The following is a 21,447-nucleotide window of genomic DNA, read 5'->3' on the forward strand; positions in this document are numbered from 1 at the left end:
AGATCCCCGATTGGGTGGTTTGAAACGAGAGAGGCCAAGTTAATGGGGCCCGATTTGGTCCAACAAGCCATAGAGAAAGTCAAGCTCATACAAGATCGGTTGTTGGCGGCTCAAAGTCGCCAAAAGTCTTATGCGGATAATCGTCGAAGGGACTTAGAGTTTCAAGTTAAGGATTGGGTGTTTTTGAAAGTGTCGCCGATGAAGGGCGTTATGAGATTTGGCAAAAAGGGGAAGCTTAGTCCCCGGTATATAGGGCCTTATGAAATTGTGCGAAAGATAGGCAAAGTGGCCTATGAATTAGACTTACCTCCGGACTTGGAGTCAGTTCACCCGGTTTTCCATGTCTCGATGCTTCGGAAGTGTGTTGGAGATCCTACGAGGGTCGTCCCAGTGAATGATATTCAAGTGACAGAAAAGTTAACTTATGATGAAATACCCATTGCCATATTAGATAGGCAAGTACGGAGGCTTAGAAACAAAGAAGTGGCCTCAGTTAAAGTTTTGTGGAAAAATAATAATCGAGAGAAAATGACATGGGAAGCGGAAGAAAATATGCAATCCAAGTACCCGTATTTATTTCAGCCCTTGGGAGAAGTCCAAGATGAGACGTCAAAATCATAAAGTATGGATGTTTTCCTTTTATGCTTCTGGGTCGTGTGTGTGGCCAAAAATTTTCATGTTGTTATGATGTGGCCCTGTGTGGCATCGATATTATGGGTTGTTGTGACAGGTTGTTAGTGCCATGTTATAGGGGAAACTCTGGCGAATTTTTTATAAAATCCCGGGTGTTCTCAACATTCGAGGACGAATGTTCTTAAGGGGGGGAGAATGTTACACCTCGGAAAAATCTTCCGTTGGTACGCAAGTGAATGAACTAGCGAAATACGAGTATCGGGTTAATGATGACTTAAGGGCATTTTGGGAAAGAGTTATAACGTCCCTTAGATTGGTATTGAAGTGTTAAACAAGTGTTAAGAAGGTTCCATGAGGATCGGAGATCAAACGAAGTGGCGAAACTAAGTTCAGTGACTGATGAGTTCTACGGCTCATTATACGGACCGTATAATATTATACGGGCCGTATAGTGGACCGTAAAACCATCACAGTGAAGGTTGGTTGCTGGTGGAATTTTACGGTCAGTTATACGGACCGTATAAAATTTATACGGACCGTATAACGAACCGTCGAATGGTCACAGTGAAAGGTTGCTCACTGGTAACGTTTTACGGTCAGTTATACGGACCGTAAAACTGTTTTACGGACCATATAACGGACCGCCAAGTAGTCACAGTGAAGGGGTGCTGGGCAGACCCATTTCACGGTCTATTATACGGACCGTATAACCATTATACGGACCGTATAATGGACCGTATAATGGACCGTATAATGGAACCCGACAGTTCAGTGATGATTTAATAAATAAAGACCAAGTTCATGAAAATCATTTCCACATTTCCTCTCTCTCTCTAAAACATCTCTCTACAACTTTTGTACAAGTTTTCAAGGGTATTAATCCATCAACCACATTAAACAAGTAAATCCAAGGTAGAAACCCATCAAGGATCATCTAAAGTCAAGAAACCCAAATGGAGAAAAACTAGGGTTTTACTCAAAGTGGAGTATTATCAACAAAAGCTTGTCCCTACAACTTCTAAGGTAAGATTCATGATTTTTATATGATGTTTACGGTATTGGAGAATTAAAATGCATGGATTGTAGAAAACATGGTCCACTAGGGCATGAATGATGAATAGTGATGTTTTTGAGATATAGTTTGAATTGAATCATGATTGTTGTTGTATTGTGATATGAGTGTGTTATAAATGACGTTAAGATCATGAAATAGACATTGTATATGGATGAACGAAGTTGGGTGTTGTGACCATAAATAGGGACAAATGGAAGTGAATTGAGAATGTGGATAATGTAGGTGATTAATGGCCATGGAAATGATATTATAAATATGTTGTTGACGTTTGGGGGTTGAATTGTGATATGGACAAATGTTGTATAGATAAAGGAGATGCTGTCCAATTTTCTCTAGTTCTAGCCACGTGCACTAGTTATCGATACTAATGATAGTATGGCCTTAATGAAGGTAGAAACGTGAGCATCGAAGGAGTACGTGCAAGTGTAGAATAATTCGACAAAGAGGTATGTAAGGCTAACCCTTCTTTCATAAGGCATGGTTCTTTGGCCAAACTCCTAATCCCTCTATATGAGCATGTTGACTACAAATGTTTCACATTCCGAGCTCATAAGCTCACTATCCTTGATTGGTACTACGAATGCGCTACGCACCTCAGGTGACGAGTAAGACTACGATATAGAAGTAACGATAACGATAATGATAGTAATGATGATGGTGATAATAATGATGCTAAAGGTGCCTACGGGCTGTTATAATCATACGTGCCTATGAAGGGCTATAATGAAACCCCGAGCTTATAACGCCGGGTAGAATATATGTGTATGAATATGTTTAGAATATGTATACGATTACGAAACGCGCGCACACATCTGCAGATGGTACGGATAACCCTGAAGCCTTGGTAGGGCCAGGTATGAGTAACATTGAGCCTTGGTTGGCCAAGTATGTATATGAAATACTGATCCAATGAGGTCGGGTACGCTATGTAAATGCCATGTATACGAAATGACTATGTATGTATATATTATGTAAAAGAATGTGATGAGACTGTATAAGAATACGAATAAGGACATGTATACTAATACGAGCACAAGTATGGTACGAGTTTTATTATGGGGCACGAATGACGATGTGAGTAAGTAAGCGACATGATGATGATGATATTATTGTCTCCCCTCCTATGCTATTCCATATATTGTTCATTATGTTGTATATCAATGTTAATCATGTTTTACATACTCAGTACATTCTTCGTACTGACGTCCTTTTGTTTGTGGACGTTGCGTCATGCCCGCAGGTGCACAGGGAGACAGACTTGACCCATAGCTGCCTATTTGAAGATTTCATAGAGAGCTCCATTTCCTTCGGAGCCATATCTTTTGGGTACTCATTCTTTTGTATATATAATTATGGGCATAGTGGGGTCCTGTCCCGCTCATGATATGTCATACTCTTAGAGGCTCGTAGTCATGTGTATGTGGGTAGAGATGTTTGGCCATGTCGGCCCATGTTTTGTATATCTTTTGTTGGCCTCGTCGGCCTTGTATATTTGACATGGCATAGATGCCCATGATATGTTAATTGATGATGGTCGTCCAATGGGACTAGCTTGATTAATGATTTAAAATGCATGAAATGAATTATGGTTCACCTAGATGTTATGATATGCATGATAAGGGGGTGCCCGGGTGGGGTAGCACCGGGTGCTCGTCGTGGCCCCCTAGTCGGGTCGTGACACATACCTTATCATACCATGCCCACCCCATGTGAATTGTGACCAATTCTTTTCCATGAATATTTGCAAACCAACTGGTTTGTCTACAGTGACATCCGATACGTCTTGTTTAACATCTGTAATGACCCAACCCAGAGACAACACCACCAACAATAACAAATCTATTGTAATCTCATAAGCGAGATCTGGGGCAACCAAAACAAACATGCATAAATTATAAACTAAGATTGCCGTGTAAAATTTGTAAAAAAAACAAATAAGCAATATAGAAAATATTTTACTAACCCACCGACCGGCCTAGTTTTGCTGACATGCTTACCAACAAAATACCACCATTTCTTTTAAGATAAAAGGGGCATTTACGCGGCGTGCATTAACGGTAAAAGATTACGCAATAATATCCATTTAAAAAAAATATTGTACTCCATGTCTATTTAGGAAAAAAGATATTTACAAAGTACCCAACATGTATTACTTCGATACCTTTTAAATATACAATTTACATTTTGTATACCTTAAACACTATTTGAATGACTAAAAGAAGTGTCGTGCAAAATGAAACACGTAGGGTAATTCTTTTGTCTTGAACGAGGTTATACAACGTATTTATGATGTACAATTAATCTTTTTGCCCAAGTATTTGATGTTGGCGACTTCAATATTCCTTACAGTTAACTAAGCAAAAATAACATACATAACTTAATAATTTAAAAAAATTTGACAAAATCACGCTAAAGGCATTGTTTATAAAGAATTTTTATCACAAGAAAAAAGGGTAATAAAAGAAAAGTATGGTTTCCAATTGCATCTCTCCATTAAAAGCACCACAAATTTCATCAACCACCACGTAAACGGTAAACCGTTCAATCCTTTCACCAACATAGATAATCATTTTCATCTCCATCATAAAGCCATCACCGAGATGCCCTTAAACCATCCTTTAACCCTCAAACACTCTAAAACAAAGCTTCCCTTCGATAGAGTTCAGTTGAAGAATGATAACAAAGATGAAAGAGAGAAAAAGAAACAAAATGAAGGGGGAAAAAAAGAAAGAATAGGATGAGAGAACTGGAAAAGGACAAAATTGCCCCTCAAGAATAGGATGAGAGAACTGGAAAAGGACAAAATTGCCCCTCAGCTATACAGGATAAAACACCTTTACCCTTTTCTATATGAATTTTTGATTTTTTAAATTTTTAAAGATTCCATTAGTTGAAATGGGAAATATGATTCTAGAAAGATATAAGGACAATTGTGTACCACTTTTGTACCGGCGAGACATGAAAGATGCCCAACTATTAATGACATGCAAATGTTTCCCTGAGCATATAATTCAACATATAATACAGAGGGAATTTTGGTCATTTCCCGTTATTTAAACATGAGTCAGCCCGCCTCTAAATTTCGCTCTACGGGTTAGAGGGTACGAAAACTAATTTTGCATAAAAAATTGCTGGTGACAAAGTAACATGAAATTTAACCAAGGGATTTGGGGTGAACCAGAGCTTTTCATTTTTTTTAATGACGATGCTGTCATAATCAACTTGCGCGCACCTCAATTATTCCGCCGAGTACCTACTACCTACTACCTCCCACCAATACAAGTACCAAATAACTCTGCCCGCCAAAATTTAGACAGATAAAAAGAAATCACCAAGTATTTTTTGTCTAAGAGCTCTCCGCTTTTTCACAGCCTCTTTCTTTTTATCAAAATTAGCCCCACTATATTTATCCTTTTGAAGTTCTGTCTTTCAAATTTATCATCTTCTGTGTGGACAAGTTTTGCAAGAGAAATAATGTACGAAATTTGAATCCGAGCTAACCAAGTCTTACAATAAATGACAATTGAAGCAATTTATCATGGTTCAACAACAATGAGCCTCTATTTTGTGCAGGGACGCTACGTATCTACACAGAGAATATGCAGTGTAAGAACTCATCAGATTACATATCTATATACAGAGAATATGCAGTGTAAGAACTCATCAAATTACATATCTATATATATATATATATATGTATGTATGTGCAGCGTAAGAATCCCATTTCCCAGATCAGAACCTATCAAACACAACTGAACTGAAGCAAACAATGTACGAAGATTCAAGACAGAAAACTTATCAGCAAGTGGTAAAGGTGGGTATGCAAGTTATAAGGGCACTGTCCACGGAAGTTAGAGAAGAACTAACTCTCTTTCTTTAAGTTAGAGAAGAAGTAACTTGAAAGTTATAAATCAGGATCGTGGAAAGTTTCAGAATAACGAGATGAGCAGTAAACAAAACTTTCTAATGCTTTTAATTGATATGAGTAAAAAAAAAAAAAAAACTCAATAATGAGCATGGCATTTGCAAATGTTAGTGCTATTGGACTCTAATGACTTTTCCCTTTCTCCAACAGTCCTACAAGCTATGCCAAGAGATCTGGAAAATGGATAAAAGATTACCGCCCTACACATTTAATTACTAGCAAGCTCCTAATGGATGAGCAAGGCTTGAGGATGAGACCAAAAACCACGTCGTCAAGTGGTGCAAGACGAGTCTGAGACCCAGTTTCAAGAATGGTTGAACCAGGGCCTGATAGAACCATTTACATGTCCATTACTCTGAATTGCAACACCATTTGGAATCAGGGAAGGGGGCCGTCCAACAGCCATAGCAGGAGGAGCAGAAGGAAACAGTGTATGAGTGGGTGGAAGGTTATGGGGGCTTACTAGAGGACTACCAGCTGGACTTCCTTTACGCTGTTGGATGGAATGGATCTGGCTAAGTCCTTCTTCATGAATCCGTGCTAATGTCTCCAACTCCTTCATCGATAAAGCTTCCAAACCAGCCCCATATAATGGGGCATGCCGAGACATTTCTTCCTGAAGTGATGCTTCTAACTGACGGATGTAGTGCTGAAGATGAAACAACCAATAAAATGATAAGGCATCAGTTCTGACTCCTAGTCTCGTATCACATGTAAGTTTTACAAAATAACAATGCATGGTCAGATGTGGAAGATGGTGAAAAGAGAAAGATAAATATACAAAGGACAAGGGCAAACAAGTAAACGGTCAAACTTGCTACAACATGATAACAAGTAAATGCTCAAACTTGCTACAACATGATAAAGGAAGCCCCCGAAAAGATTATAAAGACATTGGCAAATTTCTTGCTTTTCCAGCTCTTGCTATACCCATCTTCAGGAGGAAGTGCAACCAAAGTCACATGGAACAATAACAAGAGGAAAAAAATTCATATAATGCATCATATGCGGCATCAAAGAAAGGGGAAAAGCAGTATCAAGAGCAAAAACCTGGCAGGCTTCCAATTTGGATTCCATCCCGTCAATAAATGCTTCACAGCGAGCAACCTGCTCCTCCTTTTCACGTTTCTCCCCTTCCGTTTGTCCAACTGTTTGTGTCAACCGCCGTACTTCATCCTCAAGCGATTTCCGTATTTCTTCTCGTGTCACATTTTCTGTCGCATAACGTTTCAATTCTTCATCGAATCTTTTTCGAGCAGCTTCAGCATTTTTCAACCTTTCAGCAAGAGCATTTTTCTCCTTCATCACTCTCTGTAAGATTGCAAAATTACTACCAGTGGCCAAAAAGATAACACGTCTTAAGTGTCAATTAATTTGAGCAACCCCCCAATTTTTTTTAAAAAAAAAAAACTCCAATCGATGTATTATTATTCAACAGCAATCTACATATTATAATCCCTGCACAACTAGTTCGTGAATCAAATGAAATTTGGTTGGGGGACAAGTTATACTGTAATTATAATGTAGGATTACTGTATGGGGATTAAATAATGACGGGATTGTTTAGTGGATATACTTTTATCAGTGGATGTTTGGTTTATTGGACTAAAATGGGATATACAAGGTATAATATAAAACATGTGTTTGCTTTAGATTAGATAAACTTGGATAAACTTTCATTTTCAATTTTAAACTTGGCTTTCTTAAAAGACTTCGGGAGAAAAGGCTTGGAGAAGAGCACATATGTCATTTGTTGTTTTATTCCAGGATTAGTAATCGGGGGATTGTTGTCCTACATAGGGTGTGGCATAAAAATAATACCACATTATGGAATAACCAATCCCGGGATTACTAGTCCTGGAATTAAAAATTCTACCAAACGTGGGATAAAATAATTGCACATTTTATCGCAGGATTATAATTCCTATCCTTTTACTTTATATATATATATAATAATGGTAAGGTATATTATAATCCCTTATCCCCGTAACCAAACGACCTCCAAGAATCGGACATTTTATATGGTGTTTCTATATAAACGACCACATTTTATACAGTGTGTCATAATTATCCCCTTTCAATCACACAGTTTCATGAGATTCCCATATTAAGGAGACTACAGCATGGTTCCTAAGAAAAAATGTGTGAATCTACACTTTTATTTCCTTCCATTCTTAATTTTCTTCACAGGTTTTCCAGCAACGAAACAGCAAAGAAAAGAGCACACTATTTAGGATTGATAAACCTAATTAGGACGTAAAAGAGGATTAATTACGCCATAACTAAGCAATACACTGACAAGTTGAACCAACTTGACACTTAAAAGTACATGAACTATTGTACACATAATTTCTTTCTTCTTTTTTTTTTCACTGACCGAGGAATCTGACTTTTCAACTTTGCAACTCAGGAATAATGAACCCACTCAGCGACTCCTCTACCCTTCTCCACTTAAATACCAGATTTGGTGCAACAGCAAGGCAAACTGGACATGTGTCTACCACACATTTAGCAATGTATTGCCTTTGCCGTTGAGTTGAATCCCTGTGTACTATTGTACTTATAACCAATTGAATGCATAAACAAATTCTGGTTCAATCAGACCAAGAATCCCAAATTCAAAGAATGTATGACGTCTCTAGTTACATAAATTTGTATAATGAAACAACCAAAATTCACAACTCAAAATGATTTTCCCCCCTCACCAAACATAAGCAATATTTTGATTCTCCCAAAAGAAAAGAAATTACTCCCGTAATTCTAAAATGCATGATAAATTTATAACTAGTCAGAGTACAAGTGCTAAGGAGTCCAAATTTCAGGTTGATGTAGGATACTGATATGAGTTAAAATTAAAACTTGTATATTCTGACACTACACTGAAAGGCATTGTTAACCACTCTTATCAATTTTCTACAATTACTTAAGAAAACCATAAAAGGAAAAGAAGTTTGATCCTCCAAGATAATTTTGTCATACCAAATGAGGTAGTGAGTAATGAAAACAGGCAGAAAAAAGATACGAAATAAAAAAGAGATCACTGGAAATTAAGGCAGAACATGGAGTGAGGGTCATTAAGCTTTGAAGCTATCTATATAAAACCAAGCGTCTGCGGAAATGACAGGACTGAGCATAGGGCTAAATAAAGCCTCGAAGCTACCCAAACAAGATTAAACTTTAATTTTGCTTAGATGGTATTAAAGTTCAAAATTGTTTAGCTTCAAGGCTTTAATAAACTCATCAAGAAAAAAATACAAAATCAAGCCTTTATGAAAAATAATAACAGGTGCCAATTCAAAAAATGAACTGCCGACCTTCAATTCATCATGTTTCCGTGATTTCAATTGGGAAAGTTGTGTTTCTGCATCATGCAAGCGATCTTGAAGAGCCCTTTTCTCTGCTGTGAGCCTAGTAATTTTGTCATCACGTTCAGACCGTAGCCATTCAAGTTGACTTTCAACTTCTTGTATTTGTTCCATGAGTTCCTTCCTTTCTCCAGCAAAACGATCCATCTCGGCCCTATTCTCAGACTGCGCCGTAAAGTTTGTCAAATTAAATTCCATTAAAGAAGATATTTCTTCACAAAAGCATCCACCAAGAAAAAGAATCAGACACCCAACACAAATGATCAAAATACCTTGAGACGACTATTAGTACCCTCTGAATCGTTAAGCTTTTGGGAAATGGTAGCTTTCTCTTTAGCCATATTGGCACTTTCCGCTTTCCTTTCCTCACGAAGGCGTAGAATTTCGTCTTCACTGGTGCAGTACTGATGCCAAAGTGCAGCACGATCAACATTTGCAAGTTCAGCCACCTCCCTCATCATGCTAAGAACTAGTCTGACAATTTCTTGCTCCTCATTAATCAAGATCACCAAAATCTCCAAATCTAAGTCTACTTCACGTGCACCTTCTATAGAACTTGTGGCACGATCAACAAGCCTCTTGAGGATCCTCAATCGGTAAGACTCGTCAGCATACCATTTGAACAAAATGGTGTAAAGAAGCTTTACAAAACCTTTTACATGCGGATCTCTAGAAAGTGCCAATGTCTCGGCAAGACCAAGAATTGAAGTAAAGTCATCTCGCTGAGCTCTTAATTGCTCAATGGTTCCCTCTTCTACAACCAAATCGGTATGCTGAAAATCTTCAGCAACGTATTGAGAGGTCAAATTTAATCTCCGAGCAAGCCGCCTCTCCAAAACCATTGCTACAGACTGGGCGACAAAGGCCCCTCGAACTACAGCTCTTTCAAAGGTCTGGGAAGCTTCAATAGCAAGGCAGGGAATTGACAACATCTCAATCAGTATAAAAATATCAGAAAAATGATGAGTCAAATGGAAAGCGTGTTCATCCCCTGTATGTGGTCTGTCAGAATTGTGACAACTTTCATCAAATAAGAAAAGCCCACAAGGTACAGCGGAGTAGTTGTCACAAAAATCATTCTCACAATCTATATCTCTCAGAAGAGCTTCAGCAATATCTGCACAGCTATTTACAGTTCGACTCAAATAATCAAGAACACATGCAGAGACTTCGGTTCCCAAAGTTTTAAGCCTGACACGTATGGCTCTAACCTGCAGGGGAAATCAAAACGTTACACCAATAAAAAGATGAAAGGAATGGCTAAATACATACAAAACCAATTCAAAGGCATACTGCTTCTGGAAGATGTTGGCAGTGAAGTGCGGCCTTGAATATAAAGTCCGCTGTTGCTGCCAGAGGTTCATCATTGGAATCTGCTAAAAGATCAAATGACTGAAAAAGAACACGTTCCCATACATCACTATTACATTCCAATTGGCCGAGTGCACTGAAGACCTGAAAGAATTAGCAATCAGATCATCAGAACTGCAACTTTAAGGATCCGGAATCTATATTATCCCAAGGCTATACATGATTAAAGACCAAAGTTACATTTTCATATCTCGAATGAATAAAAGAAAGATGATTTCTGATTATCTTACTGGCATCCTTAGTGCCGGTTTGGCATCTGGCTTCTGAAGTCGTTCGAGAAGCGCACAAGCAGCAAGAGGATGTTCCGAATGCTCAACTAGTTTCGGTACAAGACCAACTAGGTCTGCTTGCAAATGCTTGGGAGCTTTATCCAGTACAAGCGCTATCTTCTGCGCAGACTGCGGCCTCCTCCTTGGTTCAGGACAACCTTGAGGAACAGCTCCATCAAGTGCTCTCAAGGAGTTGATTATCAACCCAAGAAGCTCCTCGGATTGCTCCGGCCATTTGGTCTGAAATTACAGTGTCTTTGAATGGTCTATACAAGAACAAGTTAAACAATAAAACTTCAAGAACAAGATAGCAGTTGTACCTTTGCGCGCAGTGAAGGATTTTCAGAGAAACTGCCAGCAGATGTTTCTGATGGACAAATAGGCTGGACCGAGAAAGCTTTCTCAGGAGCATCACTCCCACCAATGTCAGAGCTTTGCACAGCAGATGAATTCATGCTTTCATCCGCCGCTGAATCCTGTCTGTCATGGACTAAAGGTTGCGAAGGTTCATTTGCACCATTGCACCTATCAGACTCCAATTGACTATTTCCTCCACTGCCATTTGCAACAGCTTTAGAACTCACTTCAAATGACTCATTGCTAGAACTTTCTTCCGAAGGTTGACAACATTCGACCATTATATCCAAAAGCAAATCAATGATTGCTTGCTGCAAGACTTTTACGCCCATCAGCAAGTTCATTAAACTGGGGGAAGATTCTTCACTCTTATTTACTTTCTTTCCATCATTACAGCCAGATATCTTAGTAGGAAGGAGCAAGCGCTTTACTTTAGCAGGGTCATCAAGATACACACGAAGTCCGGTCAGGAACCCAGCTATTGCACCCGCATCCATAAGAAGTTTTTCCCTTAAAGTGACCTGTGGCTGTGAAGGATTATCTCCGTAAGTGAGGTGAAACCCTGCTCTAGAAAGAAGATTCCGGAAGATATCTTCTTCATCTCCGCTGATTCCTTCGCTATCTTCTGAGTCAAGGAGCTCATCAGGATCAGTTGTCAGAGCATCTTGATCATCCTCGGACGCCAACACCTAGAGGAAGAAAAAGTGAAATTGCTAAATCAAAACATAAAATTCCACCTGGATGCAAAATTTGAGAGACTTGTGGCATGGTGGCATTCAAATATGTCCACTGACCACAAAGGTACCTCAATCAATCAACAACATCTCAATCCCAAACTAGCCTCTATAAATTAAGCTCTAGTCTGACCACAAAGGTGCTACTGTCCTTAAATAACTAGAGAGAGTGGCACTCGCCGTAAAATATAAAACCTCAGACTTTGGTGATCATTAAAAGATGATACGATATCCTGTATTTCCTAATGAGTTAAGAATGCAAAGGGGCTCATACTTAACTCTACTGGACAAGAGCCTCTATACCTGCCAAGTCAAACCCGTGGTGAATGATGCCAAAATTGTCAGTTCACATTGAACAGTTCTAAATTCATTTTAAGTTTTCAGGAGAACGTTTAATCGTTAACCATAATGAATCAAGTGACCTATAGTACTCAGTTCCCAAGCAGAATTCTTCATTTCCTTAATGCAGAAAGTTCTATCATGATATGATTACCACACAGGCACATACCCTTGCATTTTTTACTATCTTTTTGCAATTATAACATGAATATGTAGTGAAATATATGCAACAAAAGATGCTGAAGAGCAATGTCCCTTGAACCAAACCTATGGTTAGCTCAACAAAGGGGGCAGTGAAAGGAAAAGCCCAAAAAAAGTGCTTAACAAAATTATAATTACACAATGAGCTGAAAGTAGCTAGGTTGACAATTAATATTGGTCATTTACCAGTTGACTACAGATAATTAACATACTACTGTATGTTAGCTAGGTTAGTATATTATGAGGGTATGTTAAGTTAAACTTCACATACAAAGAGCCCACACCAACATAGTGACAAACTGAAAGTCACACATAACCTATTTTGTCTGCATAAAGAACCGACTTCTCAATCCCAATGTCAACCGCAAATCCCAACCCCCCACCCCCCACTTGCTTGTGCATATGAATCTTTGTTTCCTTCTGGAATCTCCAACTGGATTTCGCTTTCCAGCCAACAATTTCCTCCTGCCACAATCTCCTCAGGACACAAGGTATTCTGAGGAGAAAATGTTGATCAAGAGGAGAATCGCAGAAGGAGATATAAGGAAAGGGACTGACATAGAAGTTTTTATATACAAGGTACTCCATTTTCTTGAATTTCACCTTAGCTTTTGTTTTGATTACAAAAATCATTATATTTGTCCTCAATTTCTCCGTCGATTTTGGCCAAAGTACTCAAAATAGGTTGACCAAATCCGGTACGGATTCCACACCCACGTCGTGTCGAGATTGGTGCGCCACCGAAAGTGAAGAGTCAGAGCAACTTTGGTCCTTATATACTTGTTGAATAGAGTACATTTATACATTTAAGACGGATGTAATTTCGATTGATAGTAAACAAATTTTTAACTTATCATGTCTAAACTCTTTTTATTTTGGAGATAAGTCTGGACTCTAAATTCTTTTTGGGAGATAACTCAGTCCTTTGGAGTCCAGATTGAATACAAAGCCCCATTTAAACTTGCTCTAACCCTCCACACTAGCCAAAGTGTGTCAATTTCTCAGGGACGGATTTACTAACTTGTCGCGGGGTGTCTGTGCATGTGTGCCTAGATATATGCATCCTCACCCCCTCCCCCTTTTAATTCCACCAATACTAGTGACAGGAAAGAGATGAGAAGGAGTTTAAGTTGGATACTCAGTCCTAATGAACATCCTAGACATTCTCAGAAAGAATCCACCCATTCAATGAAGAAGATTTAACAGCAAACACGTTAAATCTATAATTCATTTGTAACCTATATGATATCCTACAGAAAAAGTGCAGCTGGAGCAATTTTCTCCTCTCATATAAAGAGGAAGCAATGTGTCGTAAGTTACATATTGCATCATGACAGTACATACAACAACAAAAACTACAAATCATGACAGTACCTAATACTCAAAAACCTAAATTCTAGAGGCACATATTTCACTGCATCGCAAATAGAGAAAAGAAGGAGAATGAACATCATCGATACATTCATGTAGATTAGGTAAGGAGCATAGTTGAAATGCATGTCTCCATAAATTAGAAAATAAGGTTATTGAAATACACTTTCATTTTGTGTTAGATAAGCCACAGAGAGAAAGAAGTGGCAGATACCTCCCAACCAACAAACACGGAAAACATATTTGCACAAGTGGGTCAATCACTAACCTCAAGGTCAGAAAATTCAAACCAGGGACAGCAATCCAGAATTTCACAAACAAAGACAACTGTATCACGTACGAGAAATCCTGCATCTGGTTCCAACATATCTGAGACCTTCATAAATTGAAGAACGGAATTATTCCAAGTTTTAGTGCAAATGGAGGACTCCTTCCACACTGTTTTAGATTGATTTTTCTGGTTCAGAATAGCCATCCTATATCTAACCCAAAAATTCTTGTCTGGATCAGTACCAGCAGACTGCTCACTCTCCAGATATATACATATAGTGTCAAAGGATTCATATACTCCTGCATTGTATGATAAATAAATAAATAAATAAATGCCAGTTTGTCAGCCATGGAATTTCAACAACGGTTTTTAGAATCACAAGAGAGAGAAGTAAAAGGGGGAGAGGAGGAAGAGGATGAGAAGGGAATAGCAACATACCAATACGAAGCTCACATCCACCTGCTTGAAAGAATTTGCTAAATATTTTCCGTGTCTCCATTATCTCCTTGAAGGACAAGAAGTTCTCCACCTTCCATGTAAAAGAACTTTTCTTCCCACCTTTGTCCAACTGGGTACCTCCATTTGCTGACTCATTATCCTGATCGATCAACTCCTGGAAGATGGATGTCTCCTTCAAAATAAGGACTTCTGCAGAGAACACAAGAGTATCCTGAAAAAGAAATCCAGAATCTTGATCAAAGAGGCTAGTAAGGGTCACAAATTCGCGCCAACCCCAGTCCTTTGCAGCTTTAGAATACCGATTCTGAGATTCCTTCGTTACAGACTTCTCCTCCATCTTTTGATTCACAACAGACAACCGATGGCTCACGAAACAACTCCAGTCACTATTAGTATTCCTTGAATCTGTGACTTCAAGAAATACAGAAAGGTGGCATGGAGGCTGAGACTGTCCTGATACAGTGAATAAATGTACTACGTTAGTTTAGTGGCAGGAGCAGTAGACAAGCAACTCAAACCGCTCATATACTTCCAAATGAAAGACTGATGCAAGAGGAATCTAAACATTTCATATATTCTGGAGTCCAAGTACTCATGGTGATCAGCAGTTAACATGCTTATGACTAAAACAGTTGCAATTGTCAGTACATGAACAAGTTCACAACAGAAGGAGGCATCCAACAGTGTGCCTGACGATCAATGAAGCTGTAGAGCCTATTTGGTGAAGCGGTTGGAGGCTAAAAGCACTCTTTTGGGAAAAAAATACTCCCTCTGTTTCAATTTATGTGAACCTATTTCCTTTTTAGTCCGTGCCAAAATGAATGACCTCTTTCTTAATTTGGAAACAAATTCACTTTATGAAATGATTTATGGCCACACAAATATTCAACACTTATTTTGAACCACAAGTTTCAAAAGTCTTCCTTCTTTCTTAAATGTCGTGCCCAGTCAAATGGGTTCACATAAATTGAAACGGAGGGAGTACTTTTTTTTGGAAATTCAAGGTGTTTGGCCAATAAGTAAAAGAACTTTCAAGTAGAAGCAGAAGTAGTTTTCCTGCGGTTGGGAAGAAGCTAAAAATTTCTGCTTCTTGAAAGAAGCAGAAGCAGAAAATTATTTTTTTCAAGACAAAAATATCCCTACCATAAATACATATTTACTAAGTATATCCCGAATTAATTCATTAATTTCTAATTATGAAACAACCCGTTTGGTTACTACGTATAGCAACTCATTTTCTTTTGATTCTTCATGAGATCTCAACCATGCATTTAAATGATAAAAATAAAAGTACAGTTACTTCAAATTCTTGTACAATTATCAAGTTGTATTTTATATGTTTTATACTGCAGATATAATTCATTTCTTGTCCAAAATAGACATTTATTTTTCTTTTGCTCTTCAAGCAGCTTTATTACTTGAAAGAATAACACTATTATTTAATTAAATCATCATTTTTCTTTGACTTATATATGTATTATATTGATTGAAAATGTTAATATATACTTTTCAATTTTAATTAAATAAAATTAAAAACCTAATTAAAGTATTTCATCATAAATATTTAATATAATTTCTCTCTATAAAATAATCTTAATAGTAAAAGTGCATTGATACTTGTCAAACACAATCTGCTAATCAAAAGCACTTTTCAAATGAATTAGCCAAAAACAAATTGCTTCTCATCAAAAGTACTTTTTTGAAAAGCACTTAACCTCTAATTATACCAAAAAATATTTTAAGGAAATCTGTATGTCAAAATCCAGAAGCGTCCTAATAGAGCATACCAGCATCAAATAAACAAAATTTCAGATATGAAATTAGTGCAGACAGCATAAAGGCATACCTCTGGGGTAAACAATCAGCCGACAATCCCGATTGCCGATCTGAAACCTCCTGCTCTTTATGCAAAGCCCAGTAATCTTTCGTTTCTTTAAGAGATCTTTCAACCTTGTGAAGTTGTCAATCCTCCATGTAAACTTGCCCATATGACCATCAGACTTCCTGGCACTACTCCCACTCCTAACACCAATTAATCCTCCATTCTTGGAAAAGCTACTAAGCTCCTTAATCACGTGAAATGAAGTACTGAAAACTGCAGTATCATCCACCAAGAACCCTGAATCTGACCCTATAAAATCTGCCATCTTCATGTAATCATTCCATCCCAAGCTCGTGTTATCTCCACTCTTATTATCAGCAGCAAACCTTCCATAAGAATCCCTATGCATATGATTCAAACCCGGCTTCTGATTCAACACCGACATCCTAAACAAACACCAACAACTCCTATCTGAACTCGAACTAGTCTTTTCAGTATCCTTACTCTCTAAGCACATTGACAGAAAATCCACCCCATTTACCGAGCTTTGGTACACACTAATCCTCACATTACACTCCCCAGCCGGAAAAACAGGGCTCATAATCTTCTGAGTTTTAATCATTTCCTTAAACAAGCTAAAATTATGAACCTTCCAAGTAAATTTCCCACTCAAAACATCACCACCAGCTGCGCCCGTAACTACTACATTCGAAGCAGAATTAGATTGCATTTCATTGTTATTATCACGCGTAAAACTAACCGACTCATGAAGTATAAGTATATCAGCAGTAATAAGTATGCAATCATTGTTGTTAAGTAAAAACCCTAAATTTGAAGGAGTAAAATCACACCAGCCATGAGATTTCTTCTTGGATGAGAATCTATGCCACGAGTCCCTATGTATCGACTTTGAGGTGTCGGTTGGAAGCTCAACAGCGAGACGATAACTAGCAAAGCAGTCCCACTTAGACGACGTCGTATTACGAGGGTCCATAATCTGAAGGTAAATAGATATATAACCAGGCAATGCCTGTGAGTCACCTTTAGGGTAAACTAACAAACGGCAATCATAACCACCAACTTCAAAGTACTTGCTCCATAATGACCTAGCTTTAACTCTTGTGAAATTACTTATTGACCATTTACACACAGCCGCATACTCACCTCGCCTCTCCACTGTTATACATGAAGACGTGGCTGCTGCTGCAGTAGGATCATCCACAGCCACCGTTGGTTTCTCCGATGATGACGTGGTTGCCGGAGATGATGATGACGACGTCATTCTACATGGCTGCACGGCCGAGGACGGCTGTGAATGGTGCTCAGCTGATGATGAAACCGCCGTCTCTCCGCCCAAATTGTGGTAGTGGTGGTTTTTCATTTTCCTTCTTTTCTTTTTTTTTTTTTGCTGGTTTTGAGCTTAGGAATGGCTTTTTCTTTTATTTAATTTAATTTGAATTGAAAATTATATTTCCGAGTTTTCTTCTTCTTCTCTCTTAGTAATATTATATACCAATCAATTGTGTGTAAGAATGTAATAGTGGTGATGATCAATGGCGGAGAAGAAGAAAAAGGAGGAATGGTGATTATGCGAAAATGTTTGTGGGTGGAGAGAGTGAGACAGAGGAGTAACAACGAGGGTGCACGTTAACTATCGTGAGCAAGCCCTTTCCTTTTTTATTTATTGCTATATTCTATATTTTTAAGGTTACTGACGTTTTCTTAAATATATTGCTGCTTATGTTGTCCCAACATAAGACCTATAGCAATTTTTAAATAAATAAAAGGTAATGTCCCAATTAAGAATGATTTTCTCACTCTCGTTCCCTTGAATTTTCCTTTTGACTTCTTGGAGGGAGTCCGGAACTTAAATGCCCCAAGAAAAAATCAAATGAACCAAAATATTCAATTAAAAAAATTATATATCTACTTTAACATAGGAAATTCCTGCGTTAATTTCTAAATTTTTCAACACGTAAGTCTTCATTGATCGTCTATATTTTCACTCTTTTTTCATACTTTAGCCAACGATTAGTCATGTCTAAAGACTCTGAAACGTCAATATTTTATATAGAACCAGATATTTGTTTGTACGAACAATAATGTAGGCTCAATACATCAAGGATACCAAATAGTTCAGGTCGTTATTTTAGGGGTTGTAAAGTGTCTGAAGTAAGTTTTGTTTGGAAACTTTTTTTTTTATAATAACTGTGAATATTACCATTAACAACCAAAATATTTACAACCTAAAGAGTACTAAGGACTACAGCCACCTTCCAGGAAGGGTGCTACAGTCTCCTAGGCCTCCGACAGAAATAACAAAACAAACCAAACTAGTTACACAATTTTTGTATCAGGTATTGACTACTCAATTTTGAACTATGCAGTATAGCTAACCTATCTCTCATCTCCGTTTGAATCTGCCTAACAACAAAATTGGAATTTACACTTGTATTCCTGAAGATTTCCCAGTTCCTGGTCTACCGTATGTGATACACCATAGCTCTCAAACAGCAGCAATGTTACGTCCCGTATTTTATACATTGGGACAATCCGGATTAACTATGATAAGTTAGGGCCAAGACCTTTCCGGGACATGAAGTCGGGACTTTTGACCTTCGATTTTATTTTGAGACATAAGTTGTACATGAAATTGTAGGCATGGAACACTTAGGAAAAGTTGGGACCAAAAGTCATATACTTGGAAGTTGAAAATCATGCAAAAATAGGCCCTTTGGCCGTGTGGCTTTGAAATTGGTCCCACACATTTTGTGGCCAATTTTAAATGGTCCAACTCATGTGTGGGCCATGGACACTTGGAGGGTTCATTTAGGAGCTTAAAAGATGACTTTTAAGTCATCTTCTATCATTCTACACTTAGCAAAAAAATCAAGAAGTTGAAGAGCAACAACAACAACCATTCGGCCAAGCCTAAGAAAAACCAAGTCCAATTTTAGCCATCCCAAAAATATTTCTTTGGTGCAAATCCACTAATTGAAGGTCCCTAAGTAATGTGGAAGTGTTGTTGGAGCGATCAAACCATCCGTCTAGTAGATCGCAAACCCTAACCTATTGTGGAGTTGAAGAAGAAAGGTAAGATTTGATCTTGTTTTATGTGTTGTGAATGTTTTATGCATGTTGTAGCATGTTAATATGGATGAAATTTGTGAAATATAGTAGGTTGGAGGTGAGCCGTGTATGGTGTGTATGATCGTGTAGATGTGTGTGTTGTGATTGGGTTGATGAATTGATTCTATGTAGCATATTTAGTTGTGTAGTGTGGAGAAAAGAATAAGAATCATCAATATATGTATATGTGTAGTGTGGCCGAATGTAGGTCATATTGCATGACAAGAATGGGTTATGGTTGTGTTTTCGGGTTTGGGACTGTTTTCGGGAAAATTGGAGCAATTGTTGGATTGTTGGAAATATTGTGTAAATTGTTTAAAATGTCCTTGAATATTGTTGGTATGGGTTCGGGTTGGTATTTGAATGTATGAGCGGTGATGTGGCTTGAATGTAAGTCGTCGAATTGAATATTGTGAATGTTGTTGAATGATGTAAAAGAGAGTTATTAATGTTATATTGCCTTTCGGATTGGTCATTGGGGTTGCTAGGTTGGTTATTGTTGTTGATTTGGCCGAGTTAAATTCTCGGGGTTGGCCTATTTACAGGGGAAATGCTGCCCAAATTTCTGTAGAATTGAGTGTTAGTTTGGAATAAATTGCCTAAGTGCCTATGGCTAATGTTTGATATTCGTTGACGTATTTGTAGACCGTGGGGAGCTCGAGGCGTAGGTTGGGATTAGCTTGAGTTGGGCTAGCTTGGAGTGCGTACGAGGTATGCAAAGCTCAAACCTTCCTTCTTTTGGCATGCCTTAGTTATAAATAGGCTATATTACGAGCCTCGAGGAAATTCTAAATCCGCAATACGAGCACGTTATGACTCTTATATATATATATATTTCTTGGCATTCGTATGTTTGATGTGATGAAATAGGAACCCTTATGTCTTCGAAATAATTGATTTCCAAATGTTGCACAAAAAGCTTTGTTTTAAAGAATTCCGTAACTCCGGACGCCGTATCTTTCACAGAAAGGCTCGGATTGCTCCGATATTTTCGTAGGAGTTTGCATGGCGTATGGTGAGTATGATTTCCATAGGCGGGCCCGGATCGGGTTGATACCCGTCCGTGGGTCCCGCGACTTTCCTTTATGTAATTCGGAGGACTCTTGAAAGAATTTGGTATAACTATTATTTCGATTCTCAAGTATGGTCATTTTACTTATAATTGAGTCCATGATAATGATTTTATGCATATGGTTACTCACGACTCTGCTCGTGCGCTTTGTTATATCTTTCGCCGAGTCCCGGGCCGGTTCTGTTGTCGTGCGCACTTTGATATACTCCGGTGTTATGCTATGTTTATGGTTCACCGAGCCACTCGCTAGAGGGTCGGGTTCCACTTATATTTGGTGTTATGCTGTGTATGGTGTTATACTGTGTATGGCATTCTGCTGTGTTATGATGTGTGACGGGGATACGGAGATTTGAAACCTTCTGGTGTTATGTTGTGTTATGGCGCCATCGACGGGCGGGCGACCATATTTTCTGTGCCCTATGCATGACTTATATTTCGAAAGTAAACATTTTGATATTTTGGGCTTGCACTTATTTTCTGTACTTCTATTTCATTTATGCCTCAGATTTGTTTTCTGTATCTTCTGCTTTGTATACTCAGTACATATTTCGTACTGACCCCCTTTCTTCGGGGGCTGCGTTTCATGCCCGCAGGTACCGACGCACAGTTTGGTGATCCACCAGTCTAGGACACCCTCTTATGCTGTTTGGAGTGCTCCTCTTATTCCGGAGCCTACATTTTGGTATATATATTCGTTCGTTGCATATGTATATATTTGTTCAGGGGTACGGCGGGGCCCTGTCCCGCCATATGATTCGGTTGGTCTATTTAGAGGTCTGTAGACGTATATGTGGGTTTTGTGCCTACTTCTGTACATGTGTGTTTGTATGATCTCACTCGTCATGGCAGCCTTGTCGGCGTGCATTTGCATATGTTTTGGGCCGTTGCGCCATTTGATAGCCTTGTCGGCTTCTAATATATATTTATATATATATAGTTGTGTTGAAATGTGTCTGAGACAGTTTGATATAATTTGAGGCAGCGTGTGATATTTGTGCCCGTATACGCTATCTGTATGTGATTTGGATTGGATAAGTGTGTTCGGGTGCCCAAT

General features: G+C 38.4%; 1 protein-coding gene across 1 annotated transcript; it reads right to left on the reverse strand.

The window, feature by feature from the left end:
• Window positions 1-5,559: 5,559 nt before the first annotated feature.
• LOC132636176 (uncharacterized) lies at window positions 5,560-17,887 on the reverse strand. The gene is made up of 10 exons (XM_060352898.1): window positions 16,217-17,887; window positions 14,350-14,823; window positions 13,909-14,210; window positions 10,959-11,684; window positions 10,600-10,878; window positions 10,292-10,453; window positions 9,271-10,209; window positions 8,948-9,163; window positions 6,684-6,944; window positions 5,560-6,282 (listed from the first exon to the last, which is right to left on the reverse strand). The coding sequence occupies exons 1-10, from the start codon at window positions 17,571-17,573 to the stop codon at window positions 5,938-5,940; spliced, it is 5,061 nt and encodes a 1,686-aa protein (XP_060208881.1). The 5' UTR covers window positions 17,574-17,887; the 3' UTR covers window positions 5,560-5,937.
• Between the last annotated feature and the right edge of the window lie 3,560 nt (window positions 17,888-21,447).

Source organism: Lycium barbarum, chromosome 4 (genome assembly GCF_019175385.1).
Source record: "Lycium barbarum isolate Lr01 chromosome 4, ASM1917538v2, whole genome shotgun sequence".
In the NCBI taxonomy this organism is placed as follows: domain Eukaryota; kingdom Viridiplantae; phylum Streptophyta; class Magnoliopsida; order Solanales; family Solanaceae; genus Lycium; species Lycium barbarum.